This window comes from Jaculus jaculus, chromosome 7, assembly GCF_020740685.1.
Source record: "Jaculus jaculus isolate mJacJac1 chromosome 7, mJacJac1.mat.Y.cur, whole genome shotgun sequence".
Taxonomy (NCBI): domain Eukaryota; kingdom Metazoa; phylum Chordata; class Mammalia; order Rodentia; family Dipodidae; genus Jaculus; species Jaculus jaculus.
In genome coordinates this window covers 138155549-138181535 of record NC_059108.1, presented here as the reverse complement: position 1 = coordinate 138181535, position 25987 = coordinate 138155549, and the positions used below count along the sequence as shown (strand labels likewise).

General features: G+C 37.2%; 1 protein-coding gene across 35 annotated transcripts in view; it reads left to right on the top strand.

The window, feature by feature from the left end:
* The window catches only part of Nrxn3 (neurexin 3), a 1695425-nt gene that overhangs the window by 1662817 nt on the left and 6621 nt on the right, over positions 1 to 25987 (top strand). For 2 of the 35 annotated variants that reach the window (XM_045154240.1, XM_045154239.1), the window contains exon 22: positions 20938 to 21425. The exons of 32 other annotated variants lie outside the window; for them this stretch is intronic. In XM_045154240.1, coding sequence (XP_045010175.1) covers positions 20938 to 21047 — 110 coding nt within the window. In that variant the 3' untranslated portion in view covers positions 21048 to 21425. Of the gene's footprint in view, positions 1 to 20937; positions 21426 to 21455; positions 21624 to 25987 lie in introns of those variants that run through there. One more of the 35 variants, XM_045154238.1, reaches the window with a different exon arrangement.

The window sequence follows — 25987 nt, the reverse complement described above, 5'->3', positions numbered from 1 at the left end:
GACCTCTCTATTTGGTCTCCATGTGCTATGCTACTGTGTTTTATTGCTTATTTCCTAACTCCTTTGAATGAGAGAAAAAGCCCTTACATGTAAACTATCCATACAAGTCTGTGAACCTTCTATAGTATTTGGTACAAGACATCATCAATAGCTCACAGCCTCCTATTTTCAGTATTTTCTCATTTCCTTCACACTGATTGATGAAATGGGAAGGAGGTCAAATAAACTCACTTTTTTTTTTCTTCCCAATGACACAAGTAAGAAATTGACAGATAAACTCCAAGGAGGCTCCAGTGCATTTCACACAAGTGTTGATATGAGGTTTTTGAGGGTCAACCATCCTATTAGAGATAGAGACCACCCAGGAATCACAAGGAAAAGAAAAATGAGGGAAAATGTGTAGATTCAATAAGAAATTGGGGGTGTTGTAGACATTTTAAGAAAAATGCTTGCTTTGTTACTAGCTAAGTTACTTTGCTCAAAGAGTCCACAGACTTAAGACTTTTTTTGTAAGCTTCATGGATCTACAGACCATCATAACTTTTCTCCTTTTTTTTGGCATAATCTTGTCCAATTACTCAAGAGGTGATAGGTGAGTGTTTGCCCATGAGAAATAATCACAGACAAGGATTTTAATACGGAACTATGTCAGGCTATGAGTTTCACACATGCAAGGTAAGAAAATGCTTTTTCTGGTTAGAAAGGCATGCAGGTGTGCCAGGCATTTTCCATGCTTCTAGAAAAACCTATGGCACTGTAAGAACATGGAACACACATACAGATTTCTTCCAAATCTTGTTTCTGTGGGACTAGACATTGTAAACCTCTTGCTTCTTTAAAATTTCTTAGCATGTGTATGTGTGTATTATGTATGTACATATTGCATGGGCACATATATGTGTGGAGGTGTGTATGTAATATATGCATGTATGTGTGCATGTACACATGGAGGACAGAGGTCTATGTCATTGTGGGTCAGATTGAGGTATCTCCCTCTATGACTCTCCACCAGATTTAGCAAGACAGGGTTTCTCACTGAATCTACAGCTCACCAATTCTGCTCTTCTAGCTGGACAGCTCACCATAGGGACATCCCTGTCCCAGTCTCCCACAAACTGGGATGACAGGTATGCACTGCCATGCCAGTCATTTACATGGTTTATGGTAACTCAGTTCCTTCTGCACATATGCAGGACAAGTGCTTTACAGACTGGGCTATCTCCCTAGCCCTGAACCTTTCACTTTTATCTTTAAGCATGGTGGGGGCTGGGGCTTCTATCTTCAATTTGTGTGTCTAGAGGCTGGAGCTATTTTGGTCAGGCTCAGCTCTTCTGCCTTTAGAAATGGTGAGGGTGAGTTGTCCCTGTTTGTATCTCTTACTCACTAGAGACTAAACACTGAAGATTTGGCTGCTGGCAGCATCCCAGTGCAATAGCTAATAGAGCTTTCGGGAAAGATGCCAACAACAGCCAGATTGCATTAAGCACTTAAAATACTATTTAAGATAGACTTCTGCAGTTTTGCAGACTTGAAGCTGGGAGCAGTTCCACCTACTAATTTGCAGCTTTCTTTGCTCCTGGTTGTTTTTGTCTTCAGTGATTTCCTCCAAATGTTTACCTCAGAGTCCTCAGAGTAGATTCATTCATTTATTCATTCATTCTCCCCCCCCCCTCTCTCTCTCTCTCTCTCTCTCTCAATCTCTCTCCTTTCTCCTCCTCTTATTTTTTCTCATACACATACTTATATGAAAATCTTATACAATTATAGAATTATACTATTATAGAATTTAAAAGGCACCTTCATATGTTATTTCTTGCCTTCTGTTTATATTAATGAAATGACAAATACTAGTTACTACAATGATCTTTATAGCTTAACAGAAACACTAAAATAATCAAAATACAGAGTATCTGCTAACTTGCATTTGGGCCATGAAAAGAGGCAGAAAAACTACATATAGATGTAGGATATATTCCTCATCTTTACTGGTCTGTCATGTTCATGACCTTGGCCTTAAATGTTCTGTAATATAGTCTCTTTGCCTCTCAAACACTGGTTCTAAACTGAGGGTAGTTCTGTCCCCAGGGAACATTTGGCAAATATCTGGAAATACTTTTGATTGTCATAACTGGAGAGATGCTAATAGCACACAGTAGAAAAGGTATGGGGCCACTCCCACAAAGATAATTATCTCATTCAAAACAGCAACAGCACTATGGTCTAAACTCAAGGTAGAAGTCATGAAATTTAACCCAATTTGTCACAAAATTACTACAGGATCCCACAACATGTGAAAAGATATAAAGTGTTCTTCCATGTCTGATATTAATACTCTCTGGAATTATGCATAATGACACCACACCTGACTTTTAAAAAGAAAAATGAATTTGTTTCCTAGATTGAGAATTATAAATGAAGTTATCAGAGTATATATACTAAATTTATCCCTTCAATTTTGTTTCATAATTTTATGGTTTCAAACAAATTTTCTAAGCATAAAGAGAAACCATAAAAATATAAAACTTAGAAGAGACTCACATTCAGTTACTAGTGTAGATAAAGAAAATTGGAATCCATGCAACTAATAGGCTTTTCTATTAGTGTACAGCCAGAGCACATCTCTCCTAATAGAAGCAAACCTGAAATGATAAGCTGTTTGGATTTCAGTAATTAACATCCTGCCCTATTAGATTTGCACCTCAGGTTGGGTTCATTTTATTGGCGCTGATGAATATCAGACTTAACAACATCTGGCCACATTTTATTAGGATAAAATATGTTTTACATCAAGGCAAGTTTTAATAATGGCCTTTTATATTAACTGAGATAAGTAGAGAGAGTAAAAGAATGAGTTACATTCCAGTGAGCCAAACTACAGTATCGGTAGTCGTAGTAGTGAGGGCTGTTCCTCCCTGCTGCTTTCATTGCAGTGTTACCTCATAAGTGCATACGTATATCCATTGTCATTTGCAGAGCACTTTAATAGATACTGGTTTCTTGCCTTATTTTAATAATATAATTCTCTAAGTACTTTAGTTTGTAATTTGTAGACAAAATCATGAAATTTTTTTTTCCACAAAATTATATTCACATTATGATTTTCACAGGGAAAGAGCATGCGGGGTTGTTGTTTGGGCATGAATGTGTACATGTGAGTGTGTGCCTCTAGAAGCCAGGGTACAACCTCGGTTGTCACTCCTCGGGTGTACCATGCATCTCTTTTGGAGATGGGATCTCTCACTGGTCTGGAATTCACCTAGAGCTCTAGACTAGCTGGCCAACAAGCTCCAAGGGTCTACTGGTCAATGCTTCCTCAACACTCTGTATTGGGGCTTGACCTCAAATCTCCATGCTTGCAAAGCAAGTGCTTCTCCAACTGAGCTATCTTCCCAGCCCTGATCCTGCAGTCTTTATTGCATTCTTAGAAGAGCTCTATTGTTTTAAAGTTGAGAAACCAGCTTAAAATAAAACCAGCTCTTAAATCCTCCTTAAATAAGACTTTGTTTACTATGTCACCCTCCCAGCAGATCATCTGTGAAGGCATAAACTAATGAATAATTTAACATTTTCACTGACAAGCATACTTTTATAAAGGTTCAGATGGGTGGTTCATATAACTAAATTTAATAATTATGCAAATGTGTCACACTATTATTTAATTGGGCCTTTAGGAATGTAAAATAACCCCAGGTATGCAGAATTCCTTGCAGTCTGGAGCAAACTTCTAGACATATATCTGCCAAATAACATCATGTAGACAGGCAAGCACAGGCTGCCCTTCTGAGAAAATATATGTGATAGAGCATATGTATTATACTATATTCACATTTCTAGGTTGTTCATTCTGGAAATCCCTTTGCCAAAGAACATTCATATAGACACAATTGGCCCAAACCTACCAATAATGTTAACAGAATGTCCTTAGTACTTAAAAACAAATTGACATTGAAAATACAGAAATCTGACTGAGAGTTAATGTACCACAGTAGAAAAGCAAATTCCTTTAGAAATGCTAACACTCCATCCATATTCCATTCTCTTCATTTTCTTATTTCTGTTCTTGCCTTCTGATAACGGTTTCCCAAGCCCTGCTCTTGTGATGACAAAATGTGCAGAGTGCCTGTGATAAGATACCTCATCTGATTCTCCCAGACAGCCAATGGATTCTTTTGACCTTTCCATTTCTTGAGCCAACCATTTAGCCACACATTATTATTTGCTCCTACACTCCATAAGAAGACACAGCATTTTACATGAAAATGTCACTGTTGACAATATTTATGTTTCTCCAAAAGGTTGGCATGAATTTTTGCCTCGTTTGTTTGTTAGTAAAGACCCTAAAACTCAGTATGACATAAAAGGGGATGGTGAAATATTTACCAAGAATGGTGTTCTAAGATGTAATAAATATTTGAAAATAACAAAGTCAAAACTCAAACCAGGAATTGCTTCAATTTCCCAACTGTCCTTTAGCAGGGCTTGCAAAACCAGATGCAGACATCTTTCATCTTTCCTTTGGCATGTCAAGATTCATTCTGTCTTCAGAGGATCATCAGAATCAGTCACTCTTCCAACCCAGAGACCACCAGCTTGAAAGGTCCTTTTAAACAGCAAGCATCAAGACATTCCATGACATGTACTTATTTCAACACTTTATGTTGTACATGCCAGATACATACAATTTTTATTCACCAGCTTAAAAATTTAGAAATATTAGAAACTAGTTTCTTCAGGACTTGCTCTATGTGGTCACTCCTTGTTGGAATTTGTGAGGCTGAAAAATGTCATTTTTAAAATTTTCCTCTAGACTATAATATTTTTCCTTTTTTAAATTTTTTTATTTGCTTATTTAAGAGAGAGAGAGGTTGGGGGAGAAACAGAATGGGCATGCCAGAGCCTCCAGCCACTGCAAACAAACTCCAGATGCATGTTCCGCTTTGTGCATAAGGCTTATTGGAAATTCCTGAGGAATTGAACCTGGGTCCTTTGGCTTTGCAGGAAAGTACCTTAACCACTAAGCCATCCCTCCAGCCCCAGTTTTCCTTTTGAATGGTATATAAGAATAAAAAGGAGCCATAGGGATGGCTTGGTTTGTAAAGTACTTGTGGTACAAGCATGAGGACCTGAGAATGGATTCCCCAAAACCCATGGAAAGGCTGGGCACCTTGCCATGTGGCTATAATCCCAGTACTCCATAGGCAGAGACAGTAAGACCACAGAGGCCTCTAGACAAATATGTGACCTGTGTTATGACAGAGACTCCATCTCCTCCACCCACCCCCCAAATTAAGGTGGAAAATGATTGGGGAAGATACCTGACATTGGTCTCTGGCCTTCACATGCACCCATACACACACATATGCACCCCCACACACATGAATATGCACACACATAAAAACACACCACACGTGCTATAAGACAAAAATAAGTTTAAATTGTACTCCTATATACTCATATATTAATTTTAGTCAATGAAGAGTTGCTTTACATCTCAGGATTTTAATTTTGTTCACTTACTAAGTCCACAGGGCTGTTTGGGGATTCATGTCTTACCTCGCTCATAGGGAATTCCCCTATGGAGTCTTTGTTTCCAGGGAATGGGAATTTCTCATGCAGGAAGAATTGGGGGGTTAACATCTTAGATGGCCAAATAGAGAGACAGAATGGAAGAAACTGATGGCAACAAACATAATTATTCATATTTTCAATGTATCTACTGCCATGGAGTTTATATTTTTCATCATAAGCAAAGTGGTTCAGAAATTGATATAAGTATGGGTAATTAGTATTTTAGCACCAAACCATGTCTTTGCACAAAGCACATGGACTTTCTGATTAACAGTCATGATAGCAGTAATGACAGTGACTGCAGAGGAACATCACAGTATCAGACTTGGCTCCTGAGAGCAAAGACCAGCCTGAGATCACATAACCAATTCCAAGTCATCCTGGGCTAGAGTGAGACCTGGAAAAGAAAAATGCCACATCCATCTCAGCCCAGACAGAATAGCTAGCTAATCTGAGCATGTTTTCTTGTAGTGAGCGTTAATCAGAATGTGATCTTCTCCACTTGGTTTCCAAGCTCTCAAAGCTCTGCATCATCAGGGTGCTCTGCTTACTTATCGTGTTTCTTTCTGATATTAGAAACTCAGAGCAATGTCTTTGTTCTCCCTAATGATGTTCACCTGGGTACTACTAACAGTTAGAAGAATTTAAACTGACATGGCTCTGTGTACTGGAGAGAACCTGCTGGTGGATGACAAAGAAAATCCTAAGCACGGTCACCAGCTTTTGTTTCCATAGCTGCTCTGCCTTCATGGGTGGCTTTCCTGTTACTGTCAGCACCATGAGTAACAGGAGAGGCTCAGCCTGGATGGTTCTCCTTGAAACTTGCCAACTGTAATTCCAAACACAGTAAAGTTCTTAAAATTTAGAGCCCTTCTTCAGCTAAGAATCATTTAGGATTCTGCCTGGCTCATGAGTCAATTCCGCCCACTATGCCAAACAACAGGTAAAACTACCTTACCTGACACAGCTGCCCGTGGCACTTCTGAAACGTGCTGTTCAAAATCAATGTCAGTGTCTTTTGTTTGACCACCATTGCATTGGGAGTTCTCCAACAGAGCAATAGCTACTTGCGGCTTTAGGGTACAGATAGATAATCCTTGCCATGCAGTTTCTGATTGCCTTAGATTGAAGGTTCCAGAGAACCTCATGTGTCTGAACATTAGCCCAGTACAGTGGACAGAGGGAAAGAGTGTCCCAAAAAAATGAAGAATACTCATGCTTTCTTCTAAAAGCTCAAGCTGCTAGATTCAAATTTTGTCATTATTTGCATGACATAAAATAAAATAAGGGGCTGAAGAAATGGCTTAGCAGTTAAGATGCTTGCCTGTAAAGCCTAATGACCTGAGTTTGATTCCTCAGTACTCATGTAAATCCAGATGCACAAAACGGTTTGTCTGAGTCTGGAGTTTGTTTACAGGGGATAGAGGCCCTGGCACACCCATACTCTTCTCTCTCTCTCCATTTCTTCCCTTGTAAGTAAATAAGAATATTTTAAAAGTGAGATGAAATAAAATTAATCCATAGCCCAGTATCTCCTATGCCATAGTTTTGTCTGTAGTTTTCTAGTCACTTGATTTCCATATGGACCCTGACAGTGGCTAATCTGCATGGTTAGGCATCAACTTGCAAACACTCAGCCTTAGTTTACTTGACTACTGAATTCTCAACTCAGCATCCTATGTCACTGAGGTAATACCATTAGCTCTGTACATTAGTGAAGGATTTTTTTCCTTACATTTTAAGAAATTAATATCCCTTTCTAAGGCCCACCCAAGTATAAATGCTGTCACAAAGTTTTTACTTTACTTCTAAACAACACGAAGCATTAACCTCCATGAATGTAGTAATATGATAGGGAAATGGTGATTATAGCTTATTTAAAAGAGGCCACAATAATAGTACTGATGTTCATAAGTTTTTAGCTCCACTAACAACACTTACTTTCCTGAAGTCATTTTCTTTAAATCTTACTCAACCTTTAGGTTGACAGGCACTGAAATGGGCAAAGAGAATTTAAGTCATATATTTGAAGTTATATAGCCAGTCAGATTGCCTCTAAGTTTGGCTTCTTAATGTTGTGTCTACCAAGGTCAGGAAAGCTTACGTTCTGGAAGCTTTGCTTGTTAGTAGGATGTGTAACCTGTGGGAAAAGCCCAGCAGCATCCAATTTTACTTATCTGCCTAGTTTCTGTGAAAACATATTGAACAGATATTCCCATCTCCTTCTCTTTCATTTCCTTTGGGCCACAGTTGTGAATACCGCTGCTGTAGAAAGTCATTCTTTTCACTACTAATAGTTCTTTGATGTCATTTTCTTTAAAAGTATCAGGGAGAGTTTTTTCACTGTAGACTTCCACTTTGGTAAGTCCTTGCCTTTGGTTTTCTTTCCTTCTAAACTAGTCTTTAGGATTGTGGGATAATCAAATACCATTTGATATAAAAACTGTTCAGCAGCTAAAATGCATACATTTTCTAACACACTTAAACTCCACATACATCATCTTTTTGGGGGTTGGTCTCAAAACAATGAAAAGTAGCAGCCATTTCCCCAGGGTCCATTGGAAAATGCCTTTATTTTTCAAAAGTTACTTATAATCTCTGTGTATGCTTTTAGCCTTGAAAGTAAGAGTTAGAATGGACTGCCTGCTATAGAGAAATCCAACCTAGTTGTTCAAGATGATAAGGATGTTTTTAATGAATTATCCACATAAGAAATAATATATATATATTAGTATGTATCATTGTTAAATTCTGCCTTTATAAAAAACTAACACAAGCAAGCTAAGGACTATGGAGTTTTGTAAACAATATTTACTCCTTCATGAGTTTTAAGTTTAAGCTTTGATACCATAATACTATATATATTTTTATATATTTATATTTCATATCTATATATTTATTATATATAGTATTTTGACTAATAGCCTTTGTAGGTAAATGCTATGAAGATAAATGAAATTAATGAACAAACATCTCATAAGACATTACGTAGTCCACATATGAGCACAACCAGCTTAAGCTTCAAGATAGAGATTCTAAGGTTGTGGAGCTTCACCATACTTTCATAATTAAATGTGTCACAACTACTAAAACAAAAGTTTTTTTTTTTATTTTTTTTAAATTTTTTTATTTATTTATTTGAGAGCGACAGACACAGAGAGAAAGACAGATAAAGGGAGAGAGAGAATGGGCGTGCCAGGGCTTCCAGCCTCTGCAAACGAACTCCAGATGCATGCGCCCCCTTGTGCATCTGGCTAACGTGGGACCTGGGGAACCGAGCCTCGAACCGGGGTCCTTAGGCTTCACAGGCAAGCGTTTAACCACTAAGCCATCTCTCCAGCCCCTAAAACAAAAGTTTTAATGTCTCTCAAATCCCCCCCTGCCTGCACCCTTTGGTACCTTTTATAACCATCTTATGTAGATTGTATTGTAAAAGCCAAGCTACACATCTACTAATTGTCATAAGCAAAATCTGCGAACCTTTGTCCATGCTTACAATAGAGAAACAGTCTTCAACAAAGATGACTGTTTTGCTGAGGAGATATTAGAAGTCACCAGCTGGCCTCTAGAACATCTGCTCTCAAAGATGTCTAGAATTTTCTCACTTTCTGATGCCAATCTGCATCCATGCTGATGGCCTGGCCTTGCCGTCATCAAACCACTCTGACAGACACAGTGAGCTTGGGAGAGGGAGGGCCACAGTAGGAACAGATTTCTGTATCTTCTGGGACCTTTTTTTTTTTTTGGACATGTATGTGTATTTGTATGCATGTTCACATATTTCTGGACACACGTTTGCATATGTAAGGGCATATGAATGGAAGCCAGAGATTAACATGAAATATCTTCCTCCACTGCTCTAAATCATATCCATTGAGACCAGGGTCTCTCACTTGAACCCAGAGCTCCCTAATTCAGGTATCCAGATTGCTCCAGGGATCCCCTGTCACCACCTGTAAGCACTGGGATTGCAGGTAGTTGTCATGCCTATCATGTGGGGTCTGGGTATCCAGGTCAGGGGCTCACACTTGTTAGACAGGCCCTTTCCCTGCCTTACAAACCCACAAGCTTCTGCCTTAGTCCGAGCAACTGAAGTTGGATCAGAGTTGAGACTATAATCACAGTAGGACCAGAGGAGTCATCTCTTTTCATAACCATCATCAGCTAAGGTTCACTTTAAAACCTTTCAAGATTAAAAGAAAAAAAAAAAGACATATCAAGATTTTCTTAAAAGTGGAAGTGTAGTTTAAAATCAAACTTATGGTATTATGTTCCATTACAGCTATTCACCTTACTAATTGGATGACTGAGCAAATTACTTATCTTATTGAAGCCCAGGTTTACTGATAAACAAATGCAATTCTTATGAGTGAGTGAACCAATTGCACTTACAATATCTGTCAGAATAAGTGGTCTTAAGAACACTTCTGGGCTCAGGAAATGACAGCGTGGTTTAAAGCGTTTGCTGCACAAACCTGATGACCAGAGTGCAGATCCCTAGAACTAATACAAAACAAAACAAAACAAAACCCAAGTACTATCCACAGGTGTAATTCCAAACTGCACTTACATCAATGAGAGATGGAGTCAGGAGAATCCTGAAACTCTTAGCTCTTCTATGGTATTCCCATTATGAAAACAAACACAGTCCTTTCCCAAACAAGGTTAAAGGTGAGTACCAACACCCGGAGGTTGTCCAGTGACCTCCACCTGCACACAGTGACATACATGCACCCATACCTACATGCACAACACATAATACATACTTTTTCCAGATGTTGACTCCTTGCTAATAAATTGTTTAACTAGATGATTACAACTTGCCCATGGTCATAATTTATATTTTCATTTTCTTTTTTCATCTTTGCAAAAAAAAAAACTATAATAATCACCTCCTTAATCATATGTTTTACCCCTAAGCATATATCCCAACTAGCCTACAGAACCATATTTATTGGTATTTTCAAATAACTAGGAAATTTCTCGTTGCCCTCTCCCGAATTTGCAACAGCATAGATTAAACAATTGAAACTAAGCTTCCGATATGCCTACTGTCCACGCAGGCATCTTTGCCATCTTCTCCTCTCTTGGAAACCAGCTTCTTGTGGCTCAAGCTAGATGCGTTAACGCACACAGCCCTAGTACATCTTGCCATTGAGCACATGAGTCTTTGGCAAGCTTTTCATTTTCTTTGCAGTGCTTATTTCCACTAGCTAAGAAAGTACTATTGATCTAATGAAGCCTACATTCCTTGCAATGAAAATAGATTTCAGAGTAAAAGAGACGAGTGTTTCAAGAGATGATGAGTTTTATTGTACTATGTTGTCAAGTTTAGTTATTTCCCATGGATGGCTTAAGGATCTCCACAGAGAAGCAGTGACAGATTTTTAATGTCTAGCTTCTATCACCCAGAGAAATATTAACATAAAGAAAATGTCAAAATTCTGGTCATAATGGTGGAATAGATGAGTTCTGTGGAAAACAGAAGCAAATAAGCCTTCTTGAATAATTGATTACTCTATAAACATAATCACAATGTATCATGATACCAGTTTAGAGTAAAGGTTACAGTGCTGTCCATGTCTGCTGACAGTGGCTACAGAGCCTCAGCAGGCCAAGACCATCAAGTTCATTTTCACAGCCCTGATAACCATTTCCCCAATAATGATTTCTTTGGCTCATTCTCTCCACCGCCTGAAGACAATCACTACTGTCTTCTGTCTCTGTGTTTGAATATTCTGGTTATTATATCTTTAGCCTAGACCATTGCAAAGGGAAGCCTGAGGTTGTAATGCCCACTCTAGCACTTGTGAGAATAAGTTAGAAAGTGTTGCATGTTTTTTAGAAGGATTTTAAAGCCAGCTATGGAGGAGTGGGTTCATTTTGAACTTGCATTGGAACTGTTCACTAGAACTCAGAAAATGCCATCTGGCTTAGAGGTGAGTAAAAGGAAAAGGAGCAACACAGGGAACACAATACCTCAACCGTTTATTCACAAAACACCAGTTCAGTGCCTTGTGTGGGCAAAGCACCATGCTAGGGTCTACAAAAGCCTGCAAAATAAAAGTGAGTGCTTTCCCTTGGCAAGGTGTTTTGGGGCTGCTTGGAGCATCATTCCATGTCTCATCAGGTCTGTGTTTAGCCTTGTGCTTTGTGCCTGGCACTGCATTAAAGGCAATAAACAAGGACACAAAGTCTCTACTTTTATGAAACCCGTATTATAGTTGGAGAGAACTAAACAACTTGGGATTTGCATGGTAGACAGGGTACAGGATTATGGTTTGGAGAAACTTAGAAGTTTAAGGAAGAGGGCTGGAGAGATTGCTTAGTGGTTAAGGCACTTGCCTGCGAAGCCTAAGGACCCATGTTCTATTCTCCAGATCCTACAGTAGTCAGATACACAAAGGTGAGGCAAGTGCAAGGTTCCACATGCCCACTAGGTGGCACAAGCATCTGGAGTTTGATTTCAGTGGCTGAGTCTGGCATTCCAATTCTCTTTCTCTTTCTAAAATAAAATAAAGAAAAAATGGGGAAAGAAATGAAAGAAGTTTCAGGAAGCAAGTGACTTGATTTAACTATATCACATATTTTAAATATTTTACTGTATATATTTAATATATGCAATATACAGTCATAAGATATATGTATGTAAAGTTCATGAGTAAAATACACCAATTAGCTGGGCGTAATGGCACACACCTTTAATCCCAGCACTCAGGATGCAGAGGTTGGAGGATTGCTGTGAGTTCAAAGCCACCCTGAGACTACATAGTTAATTCCAGGTCAGCCAGGACTAGAGCATGTCTCTGCCTCAAAATAAATAAATAAATAAATAAAACGAAAAATAAAACCAAAAACAAAAAAATACATAAATTAATATATAAAGATATATTTAGATATAAAAGGTTGCTATGGAGAAACAAATGAATGTATTGTATCAAATAATCACCTGTTTTCCACAGTGACAAAAGCAGCTCTGACTTACACCTTTGCCAAAGGTCTAGAGCATACTACACGTGTTAGTTTCATCCTCACTTTGTACCTGAGGCTTTTAGACTTGTTCACCTCACATTAGATGCTTTCACTTGGATCTTTCCATTTCTTCCCTGGCCACCACTGTCTCATTCTCGATTTCTGTATACTGGGGCTCCAGAAATGGCTGTTGGTAAAGTGCTTGCTGTACAACATGAGGACGTGAGCTTGCATCTCCTGTGCCAACGCAAAGTCCAAACTGTAGCACTTACCTGCAACCCGAGTGCTCAGGAAGCAGAGGTGGGACTCCTGGGGCTCGCAAGCTAGACAGGCTAGCCTAATTAGTGAGAGGTCATCCAAAATACAAGGTGAAGAGCCACTGAGGAAGACGGCTGACAGCGACCTCTGACCTCCTTACAGACACTCACATATACGCATGCATGCACACTGCACACATGCATATGCAAAGCATTTACATATAAGTCATATTATGAAATATTATTTTTCTGCCTCTGTTTGGCTGATTTCACTTGGCATTATCTGTAAATGCTTCCGTGTTTTGGCAAATAGCAGGATCTCTTCATTTATGGTTGACTTGTACTCCATTCTATATATGTACCATACTTTATTTATCCATTCATCTGTCAATGGACCCTTAATTTTTCCATGTGTTGGTTATTATGATTAATATTGCAATGAACACGGGACTATCTAAAAAATTGTGGACTTATTTCATATATATATATATATATATATATATATATATATATATATGCAAAATAGTGATTGGTAGCTAATATAGCAGTTCTGATTTTATTTCCTTAGGAACCTTCATACTGGTTTCCATAATGACCATACAAATCTACATTCACAGCAGTACACAGATATTTTCTCTTCTCCATACCCTTTATTAGTCCTGGTTATCACCTAGCTTTTAAACAATAGTCTCTTGTTGAGTGTGTACTGATATTACATAGTAACTTTGATTTGAATTTGTCCAATGATTACTAATGTTGAGTATCTTTTATCTACTGGCCCTTTTTTATATTTTCTGGAGAGATATCTTCAATTCCTCTCTCAATTTTTAGATTGGGTTATATGTTCTCATGTTATTACATTGTACAAATTCTTAATAAATTTTGGAATACTAGTGCCTTAGTCAATTCCTACGTTGTCTTATCATTTTATTTCTTTTGCTGTGTAAAAGTTTTTCCTTTGTTTCAGTAACTTACATATTTTTTAACATCACACTGGTTTAAGTATGGAGAATGGACATTAGGGATTCAAAGGTAGAGAGCATAGATTATTTTGAGACTTTTGCAGAGTTCAAGAAGTAAGTTATGGTGACTTGCCTTATGTGGGTAGTGACACTGGAGAGGAGTGAACATGTATTTCCACAAAAGAGGAATTTATGCATTCCCTGTTGAATGTCTAACTGAAATTTATTGAAGGAATTTATGAGGAGGACTACCTGGAACATCAAGCATATAGAATGAGGTCAGGCAGAGACTCAAGAAAAAATGATGTATTTAGAACTTTTATACCTGATACAAACTGAAGAGATGAGAAATCCTGAAGGAGGTTCAAATTAGAAGGGGTAAAAACAAAGTTCTGTCTTCATTGCTTTTGAATTCAAGGTACAGTTTATATATCAAAGTAGAAATGTTAAATAAACAGATGGATATGGCATATTGACATTCCTGATGGAATTTTAAACTGGATGTCTTCACCCAGTAAATGGGGTTTGAAACAAAAGAGGCTGGAATAGGCCACTCAGAAAATTAAGGAGGTCTTAGGGCTTTCACTACTTTTCTTAAGTCTACAATCCTGAGAAAGGCAACCTACAGAATGGATTTATTTGGCTTATGGTCTTTACGACTTAATTCCATAGACTTCAGCTCAGCTGATGCTGAGCCTACCATGAGACAGGACATCATGAAGGCAGGGCCATGTAGAGGAAGCTGTTCACCTCATGGGGACAGGGGCAGAACACGAAGAGTAAGGAAAGGACAGATGGTCAGCAAGAATCTTCAGAGGGTATGGACCCAGGGGCAGAACATGAAGAGAGAGGGAAGGTCAGATGAGCAGTTAGTCTTCAGAGGGCATGGACCCAGAAACCTTCTCCCTCTAATTAGGCAACACACCCCCTCTAAAGTTTCTTGAACCTCTCAATGGGTGTCACCAGCTGAAGAAAAAGTGATCAACACATGAGTCTTTGGGGAATATTACATATGCAAACCATAACATTAAGGCTAAGTCTAAGACCAGCGGGGAGTTGGTCAGGTGAAGGAGCAAACAGGGCAAGTGAGAAAGCAAATGAGAACAATCTTAGACTATTCAAGTTAGAGTTGCAAAATATTTCAGATATGCCCTTCATTGTTCTGACATACATGTGACTTTTAGTGTTGATGGAATTTTTCTATTCTTATAATAATATTATAAGGGAGTAGCAACATGTAGCTAATGAATTACAACGTATACATGTACCCTAGCGTCCACACAGAAGCAAGGCTAGAGACAAAAGAGAAGTTTCTAATCTCACAGCTTGAAGGCACTTTTTATATAATGTTTCTACATATTTTAGGAAGATATTTCCCCTTGATTATAGAAATTAGTACTGGGGATGTCATTTTGAACCCCTTCCCCAACTTCCCAAAACAGTGCTCCAAATGTTTTCAAGCCACTCTACTTTTGTAATTCATTTGAGCCCATTGCATATCGATTGTCATGTGCTGTGCTCTGCTTTATGGTAGAAAGATTACATAACACAAGTTAGGCACAGAGATTCAACCTGCATATCAAGGAGATTATAATTACCCTGAATGAAGGAAGGCTTACTTACACTAATACATGATTAGCATTAAAACAAAATAAAAAGAAGCATATGAATTTCTGACCATTTTTAAATTGATTTTCTCTTTTGTGTATCTTAGCCAATGTAAACACTTCTGGAGAAAAAAAAGGCTAAAATACTATGTTGATCCTTCATTATCTCATATTATCATGTTACCCTATACTTCCAATGTCTGTGGGCATGTGTTTCCAGAGATTTGATCAGATTTCTTCATATTTTCTTATTCATCATCTGCTTCAGTAGCAACAAGTCTCAATCCACATAGTTGGATAGACAGAGGACGGACAGTAGTTCACCTCCAGGCATTTACCTCCAGATTAGTTCTCTTACCCTACCATTAGTATATTCTTATAGGAACATATCTAATTAAAAGATAAAGGTATGAAGGATTAGCAACATAGACTTTTTGAAGGAGGTACAGACATAGTTTTAGTTAGGGTCTGAGATTGAGGTTAGTCTTATTTGTTTAATGTTGAAGTGGATACTTACATATCTACTTGTCTAATGTTGTAGTGACATTGAGTTTGATTACCTGGAACTCGGCATTTTCTGTTGAACACAAACCCCTCACTTTGCTGCTAACAGTATTTGAAGGCATTAGTAACAAACATGTGAGAATCTCCTTAGAATTTATGAGTATTTTCACATTCAGTTTCTCATGAGTTGTGCAAATCTAAATTGTGAGATAAACTAATTAAACAGGAATAATCTCTGTATCATACAAGAAGAAATGGACTCAGAGAAATGACACTGATCGTTCAGCGACTAACAAGATGTTTTGCAGAACAACCAAGCTTAGGCCTCCAGATATGCTAAGTTCTTATCCTTTATAAGGGGTATCAGGCATAAGTAGAGACTTGGTGGTTATACAGACATCAATGATTCTATGGAATCTAGAAGCTAGTGTGAAGGCAGAAAATAAAGCAAAGCATTATATTAATTTACTCATCTACTTGTTCATTCAGTAAGTGCTTGTATAATTATCATTATTCCGGTTGGCAGGAAAATAAAAATGAATGTGATATTGTCCTTGTCATAAATTTTCATAGGGTCTAGTTGAGACAAAGAAGAAAACAAATTTAGTACACTGGAGCACTGGCTCAGTAGAAGTCTAATCAGGGTACAGAATTGTCCCAAGAAGAATAGAGATTGTGAGATAGATATATAGACATATATTAACTTTGTGTTAATATAGAGAGAAAAGCATTTAACTTAAGGCTTCCCCTACTATATCTAAACATGTACTATCTTACCAAGGTTTAAATTTAATTCTTTAAATTTAAAGTTGTAAAAGTAAATGTCAAATGAATCAGCAGATCATTCATACAGAGGTGCAGTTTTAAATATCTAATTGGATGGTATCCAAACACTCTTTTATATATTGAAAATGTAGTTTCTCTCTTTCTTCCTGTCTATTATAAGTTAAGAGTGGAAATGGAGTCTGAGAACTGATTCTATATGGATGTTTTATTTGATACATTTTTATCCAGCATTAAGAACAATGCATAAAACAATTTTATTTAGAAACAAATGTCATGTATACATCAAGTCTCATCACCTCTTTGAGAATCACTATGTGTGGGGAAGAACTTCCAAACTGTTGAGATGCAGGAAAGTCTCATTTGGTACCAAGTGATAGCCGTCCTTCCCTTCTAAGGATGCCACATCCATTTGTGCTAAGCCAGCATTATTCATTCTAAGCCCAACGTGATTCAGATCTGAAGCCTTCTCGTTATCCCATGGACACACAAAGCCACCATCATTCAAAGTAGATGTTTTTGTATTATTTCATTAGTGGGCCAGACACCTTTATATCCACTGCAAAACACTGGAAGTCCACATTAAGTATTTGTTATCCCAATTGCTTCCTCAACTCTCCTACAATGTTTTGAGGTTTTTTCCCCATGTGTTGCATCCAGACTCTTAAGATGAACCCCCCAGTTCATTCCTTTTCCAATATTTTTCTTGAGAAATGTAAAGTAATTGATGAAACACAAAGTAATCCCTTTGACATTTGATCTTGACCATCACTTTATACATGAAAGACAATTTGTCTACAAGAAGAACTGACTTACTCTTCCAGACAGGTTGGGCTTGCAACTGAAGCTCCTTGAGCGCATCTTAAAGCTTCCCAATCTCATTCCACCAGTTTTAGAAACTTGTTTCTCCCAAACAAGTGAGCTACTCATGTTCAATTCTACCTGGCTCAGTTCCATGTTATGGCATTTAAGTATAAGCATTCAGTGTTATATTTTTCATGTAGATGGTATTATTAGGACCTGGTCTGAAAAAAATAGTTGCATTAAAATATGCTGTTTTAAATCAAATTATTGTGTCTTTTGTTCTCAAGGGCCAAAATAACTTAAATGCATTATTACTAACTTTGAGCAGAGCCATAAATATATAAACATGCATTTATTGACAATATAAACTTAGTATGAGTGACTGATGAAAAATGGAAATGAAGCTATAACATGATGATGAGCTATTAGCAATTGGATTTCTTTTTTTTAATTTTTATTTATTTATTTGAAAGCGACAGAGAAAGAGGCAGGGAGAGAGAGAGAGAGAATGGGTGCGCCAGGGCTTCCAGCCACTGCAGACAAATTCCAGATGCGTGCACCCTCTTGTGCATCTGGCTAACGTGGGTCCTGGGGAATCAAGCCTTGAACCGGGGTCCTTAGGCTTCACAGGCAAGTGCTTAACCACTAAGCCATCTCTCCAGCCCGAGCAATTGGATTTCTTATCTTGAACCAGAGACCAAAGAAGCTTCCATTGTGTGAACTAATGATTGATTTTTATTATAAAAATTGATATGCTCTATATATATCTTGTCTGTGTTGGCTTCACTTTAGACGATTGCTACTGTGGATTAAAAATACTTATATTTTTATTTACAATGATAACCCTAAATTTTAGTATGTTCAATTGTTTAAACCAGTGGATTCTGGAATAGCAGTAGTATCCTACTTGTAAGAGTTTTAAAACAGGCAATTTTGAAATGGGTAAATGACTCTACAGAAACCTCAGGGAACCCAAACTGCTGATATATCTTCCTGAAAACACATTTATTACAGTACAGTATGAGTGCATTGGCAGTGTCAGACTCTTTGTTTCACACTTAGAGAAGTTATATTTCTGCTTTTAATAGTTACATGTGAAACAAAAAAAAATCTCCATGAATGCTATAAAATGAGCTTTTTTCCCCCATGAAAAACATTTGATATTCTATGGAACTATCTTGGTTAGAATTTACAAGGTTTTATCTTGAAAGCAAATTCAATGTTAAATTATAATTAGTCAAAAGCTAAACTAAATGGCAACAAGGGCTTTTTCTATTCTTATATGATTGGGATTTTCCTGACTCCTCTTAAAATCTTCCAGCTGCACTTTGTGAAGTTCCCAAAATAATGGTTAACATTTTAAACCAGAGACTAAAAATCTTGGTACGGACTGACCCATGGGGACACATTACTACAATTATTTCTAAATAAAATAATAAAAGGGGCGTCTCATAAGGGACAGAAGTTGGATTCATTTTCAAGTTTTATTCTATTTGTCAAAGTTACCTAAAAGGAGAGTTAAGGAGTGGTTGGAATTGGCTATCAGAACCAAGTCCTCTTAAGTGTCTTACCTTTGTGGTTTGCCTACCCTGGTTTCCCAGTCCTTGGTTGAACATTAATGTTCTCACAGGGATACAGTGTTGAGTACAACCCTAGTGGTATCCTCCAATAGAGGCTGAGGCCATTTCTAAAACCTCTGTCCCTATATCTCTGCATTACCGTCCCACACATACTACATATACACACATACATACTATTTATCCACATATTCCTGTCTATTTTTCTCAGTGTCAATTGAATATAACATTTTGTCTCTCAAATTATTCTCTTAAAAACTTGCACTGTTTCATACATATATATATGTGACAGTAGTCCTTATTTGCATAATAATTATCCAGTAGTTTATAGGTACTTTGGTGCAGAGAGAAGTTTTTACACTATTAGTACACGAGAGTATTGGATATCCTCCATTCACCAGGTTCTATGCCCTACTGATAGCTTTGGTACTTTGTCAGTTTGATGAAAATCCAAGAGCACTCTTGGATCAATGTTAACTATAATACCTCTTTGCATTAAAATGTCCTCCTGGGCTATGAATAAAAATGAATGATATTCACTAAAGTATAATTCATAAACTCATATTTTACCTCAGTCGCTGTCACTACAGGCTGTACTTCAAGTACACACACACACACACACACACACACACACACACACACACACACATAGACACACAACCTTTCCAACTGGCCACAAGCCTTGGAATGTCCCTCACCTCTACTGGAAAGGCATGAAACAAAACAGAATACCTTCCTCTCATCCCCAAATTGGTTTTGTCTTGCTGCCCTTTTCCTAACCTAGCTTTGTGTTCTGTTTCTCTATTTTCCCTAAATGCAACTTACTTTAAGCATGTATTAACTTGATTCACTGGGACAGTTAAAAGATAATAGATGAGAACTCATTTGTCAGTCTAGCTACTTCCTTCTCTTTTAAATGTCTACTTATGACGTACATCCAGACTGCACGCCCTTTTTATTTTTTTAATGAAGCAAGATTAAAAAAAAATTAAAGAAAAAGCAAAATCGGTTTTCAATTTTGGCTATCACATAAAGGGGAATCAATTATCCCCCAAAACAAAGAAACAAAAACCAAAATCGTGTCCTGGGACTGCTCTGTCTGTGCCTATTAGCGCGTACATCTGGTTGTTCATCTCTAAAATGTGTGAAATACATTTTTCTTTAAAAAAGAATATTTTTGTTCTTTTTTTCCTTCTTGTTTGGAAATTAAGTGCTTTTTGTATTATATATATCTATCTACATATATATATATACATATATATATTGATGTATTTCTTTTGACTTGCTAGATCTTTAGATTTGATTTTATCCAAAATGATGAAAAAAAAAGTTATGAATTGTTTTCTGCAATTTCCCTCCCCTCCTTTAAATGTGGAACAACTTCAGCTGCAGCGTCCCCACATCCACATCTGTCAGATAAGCCAGTCTCATTGTCAGTACTGTGCAGCATGGGTGGTGTGGGGGGAGCGGTGACGTCATGTAGAACATGCCACCTCTATCGAGGGGAGTCCTTACAAGCACGACCTTCCCACCGCCGCTGCAGACCTCTCACCCCCCTAACTGCAGATGGGGCTGTGTGACTGCCGACGAAGTTGTTCAACCCGAATGCATAAGCCTAGTCTCCTTGTCGTTGCTTTCAACCTTCTGACTATGATTATCAGTATTATGATTTTATGTACTTTGGCTATTTTGAGTAGGAAAAAAAGTTTAACTGTTTTTATAATTTGAAAATCTTAGAATGAAAATGTAAATGATTTTTTTGTTTTTTTGAATAATTGCATGTTGAAGAAGTTGCAGCTTAGGGTGTGTGAGATTGTCAGTGTTAGAGTTCTGTTCTTTATTTCCATAGATGGGCATGTGTAGGCTCATTTGTTTTTGTATATTGCCCATCCCTTCCTTACAGCCAGAAGCTCTAATGCAGCTAGATCACTCCGTGCTGCCCTTACATGGACATGGCGACTCACTTACACATTTACTCCTATCATCTTCATCTCCTGTGTAGTGCACTCATAGACACGGCCCTCCCTTTCTGCATCCTCCCTTCCCATACTCCCCCTTTCTTTAGCATTGTTAAAATTTATGTGCTGTCATCCATCCCCTTAAATTAAAGAAAATCTAAAATTTGTCAAAGAGACAAAAAAATAAGTATATATCTGAAAACTTACAATGAAGAAATTCATTCAAATTCCTGTAGACTTATAGATTTTTTTTAAAGGCCAATTATAAAAGTAAAAACTTCTTTTTAAAAAAATTTTCAATTATACCATTCAGAATTATTTTACATTCAAAATTGATGCCCTCCCAACCCCCCAAAGTAAAATTTGTTAATTAAAGTGCAGATTTTTTTTTTCTTTTCATGTTCTGTGGTGTGGATGTATGTGTTGTTCCTTCCCTGTACCATCCTCTGTTGTAAATTATTAGATTTGAAAATTAGACATTTTGCTCAAACGTTTTTAAGAAATGACAACAACTACAGAAAAATCAAGTTAAAAGAATGTGGCAATTCTATTTGTCCAAGAGCATTCTTACACAACTTTCTTTTGTAAATTTTTTCTTTCATGCCAAAAAACATGCGGGCAATTTGTTGATGTAAGTTGACTATAAATTAATATGGTATGCTCTTCTTTCATAATTTCAATTATTTGGCCTATGCTAAAATTATTTCTATCTCCTTTTCCCCAAGATTGGCCTTCTTTATTTTATTTGCTTTTGCTTGCTTTTTATGTCCTTATAATGTGAATGCTTTGTTGATATTATTTGTTTTCCTTCCCCTTGGTTTGCTTTTTTTATAAATTATTTTCTACTATTTGATTTCAAAAACTGCATTAAGTATTTTATTTCATTTGAACCTATTTGCTTAATTTTCACTGTTTTATTTTGTGCTGAAATGCTTGTAATTATCAATGTAAATTCTACTCTTGGTTAAAGAAGGTAGATACACAGTCCTTACCAACCAAAGAAAGCCCAGCCTCTTAGCCTGAGTTTTTTGAAACCGCCAACTTTAAAGACTTTACAGTATTGGTTGCTCTATAGTGGAATATTAAAATTGGCTACAGCATATGGGAGGCTTGTACCCCAGGGGAAAAAAATGAATTGAGAGAGCTATAAGTGTCATCAGTAGTAATTTCATCCTTAATTTAATTCCCTGGAAAATATTCAGAGAAGTCAGCCCTTTATTTTGTTTTCTCTCAGCAAACGGGAAATAAGGTACTCTCAAGTGACTATGGTAGAGTGGTTCTCCAGGATTATGCACTCGTCAGCACCACAGGCTACAGAATCAATTTCACATAGAATAAAGACGTCAAGACTCGCAGGTGTTTACAGTGGTTGTAATATGATATTGATGCCTTCTAAAGTGTACAGCTAACATCCTCAGAAGTCCATCACACATGCACACATGTCCTCTCCTACTCTTCTCATTTCCCTCCTCCCCTCCTCTCTCCATTCCTTTTGTCTTCTCTTCTTTGTCTCCGTTTCACTTTCTATTAATAGTCTTATTTTGTTTTTCCCCTCAAGGATATAACCAGGTAAGCTATATAAGGATCTTAAAATTATCCCAAGAAGACACGTGATTTTCATGTTTAGAAAATACCTCTGGTAGGTACCACAACAGGGGATAATGCTAGGATGAGACCATTGCTTGACCTTGATGTTATATAGATCTGTGTTGCATATGTACTTGAGGAAATGTAAGAGTGGTAAGAAGCCATGTGGTTTTTTGTAATGAAGAAGTTATTTGTTTAACTTTAGTGATAAATAGTGTTAACTGAAACTATTATAGAAATGTCAAACTCCATGGTAAATAAAAGATGTGTTTCTAGTCTAGCAGCACTAATGAGTGGGTTCACTCCACCTCAATTCAAGTGATTTTGTGGTATTTCATATGGTAAATAATATTTCAGGTTTAAAACGAACAGTTTTCTGAATGGGATGTTAATTTAGCTAATTATATTGAAAGCTTTGGTTTTTGTTGAAGAAACTCTCTGGGAGTCAGTTTAATAAAGCCGAATCAATTTTTTTCGAATATAAGATCTTTGAATGATTATAAACCCTCATACTATGACTATGTTTAAAGTTTGCTCTAGATTCTATATAATTATATCGCTACCTGATAATGAGACCACTGAATTTAAAAAGGACAGAAGACATGGATCAGGATTTGATTGTTCACAGGTCAAAACTATCAATAGATGTAATAAACTAGCATTTCTGAGTGTCAGTAGGCACTGTGCTCAATACTTAAACACAATGGCCCAACATAGGCTAGAATATTATTATTCTTTAAGAAATAAGACCAAAATCATGTGGCTAGTAAGCATAGGTAACTAGGGTCTAGTCTAGCTGACTTTGGAGGCAAAGCTTTCAATCAATAAGCCAATGAGCCCTCCACGTGGCACCCCCCAGTTTCACTATGTGTAATTCTATCTTTTTTAGGCATAAGTTCCACAAAAGGAATTTGTAACCTTTCAGAATCAAAACTCTTTCCAGCTAAACCAATTGCTTTTGGGGTTGCAGGCTTTTACCTGGAGATTTTCATCACTTTAAAATATAAGTTCTAACTATAAATAATTCCCCTTTGAGACAGTTAAGTTTATCTGTTCTTTTCTACTGGGTAGGTTTGTCCAAGCCAGTTTTGTTTGTTTTTTTCTTAAGCATAGATGCAGAGCAATTTCATGGTTACAAACTTCCACATATTTATGTGTTGTAAGAACTCTCTCCTATGGCCTCAAATATTTAAATGAGTGCCTTTGAATGGCTAATTTAGTGGGAAAATTAGAATACTGCAAATAAGACATGAAATAAAGAATCCAAATAGATCACAGATTCAAGCAATTGGAGTACACTGTTCTCCCCAGAGTTGTACTGCTAACAATCATTGTTTGCTGTCTCTATATTTATTATTTTATGACCTCTCAGATTTGACTACCTAAAGGCAATAGCTATAGCCACAATGAAACTTCATGATGGTCTTGCTTTTTCATTTTTTCTTTTTTAGGTGACCTACCACATTCACCATCACCCACAACCTCCTCACAGTTCAGAAGGATTTTATTAAATTTTTAATACACTGTCTTTTTCAATGGCAGACAGCCTCCTTTTGCTAGATATCAGCCCTAGAGGCATGAATTATATATCTATAAATACACTCATAGAGCAAAAAAGCAGGCCAGCCTTCAAGGCTGAAGGAGACCTTTTATATCCCTGGTGATCTCTCTAGTTTAAAGCACAGCCTTGTCCAAAAAAAAAAAAAAAAAAAAAAAAAAAAAAGCAGTGTATATATTCCTGATTTTAAAAATGCTAACTTTAAGGCATACAAATAGTTCTCATTCTAAACCAAAGACTAGTTTGGGGAGAACAGAGGAAATTAGGGTTTTTATGTGCTACAAGATATGTGTCACTTTTCTATAACCCTTCTGGCTTTAGATTCATTAATTCTGTGAATACTTTATTAAAATGTTTTATTTTTACTTACTAAAAACAGAGAGAGAAAAACAGGCAGGTAGAGAGAAGAGGGGGTGGACCAGGGCCTCTAACCACTGCAAACTTACTCCAGACATGTGTGCCCCCTTGTGCATCTTGCTGATGTTGGTCCTGGGGAGTTGAACCTGGGTCCTTTGGCTTTGCAGGCAAGTGCCTTAACCGCTAAGCCATCTCTCTAGCCCTAATTCTGTGAATACATTACTAAGCTTGGGCACATGATTAATCACTCATCACAGTGCTTAAGTGGCCATATGTAAATATAGACATATATAGATGTGTTTTTTCCAAAACTCTCAGGAAATGTATCTCCTGCTTTTCCATCTCAAATGATATGTGCCCCTGGCCCTCAGTACAGTTTACATGCAGGATACCAATGTTTATAGGTGCTTAAGTCCCTCACATAAGATAGCATAGTAAGCCAGGTAAGGGGCTAGCTATATGGCAATTGTCCCAGCTACTTAAGCAGCAGAGACAAGAAAAAAAACTTAATCCTGGATGTTTGAGGCCATCTCAGACAACATAGTCAAACCCTGTGTCCAAGACAAATAAAGAGAATAAGAAGCTATAACATTTGCATTAAACTTGTGCAGATTTGACTATGATCCTTTAAATCTTTCTAGATTGTAGTAGCAAATGCAATGTCATGGTGTCCAAGGAGTGGTATTTATACTGAATTTGTTAGGGAATGATGATAAGGGCAAGAAAAAAAAATAATCAGTTCATTTTCAGTACAGATACTTGAATCACTGGATGAGAAATCTACAAATACAGAGAACAGGGTATACACTGTAATCACCTCAAGTCTTAAAGACAAAATTTCTTATTAAAATTGTCTACCCCAGCTCACGCATGTGTTCCAGGCAGTTTTCCTATCCATAGTCATCTAAAAGTTTCCACATATTTTGTTCTAATTCCCATATGAAAAAATTATGTTTGCATGCCAGCAACTTCATTTTAAACTCCAGGTAGCATTCCAATTCCTGGAGATGGCAAGACAAGAGAGTTGTAGAAGCTTCTTTAGTGTCGGTGAGTGAAGACCAACACATTGGATGCTAAACTTTCCCAAAAGAGGCCATCGTTCATTTTTTATTTACCATTGCAACTAGGATTGATAACAAGATGTCAGAGAAAAGGAGGGATAGGTAGTTTTGACAGATTTGGGAGTCTAAACTTAGAACAAGATACCCATCATTTTAAGTTTGAAATAAATTCTTATCAACTCACGCTGGAGCTCACCAGCCGTTTATAAACAGTCAGTTAGCAAGCCTTATAATCCCCGTCTACACACCTTTGTGAAGATGGTGAATTTCAGTGTGCTTTTAAATCTTAGAGAGATACTTGTTGGGCTGGGGAGGGGCTAGCAAAATAAAGTGGAGTTATTTAAATGCATTTTAAACAACTTTAGGTAGAATGATAAGGAGAAAACAGATAAAACACAGGCAAATTTGACTCTGCAGTTGGGTTTTACAGAT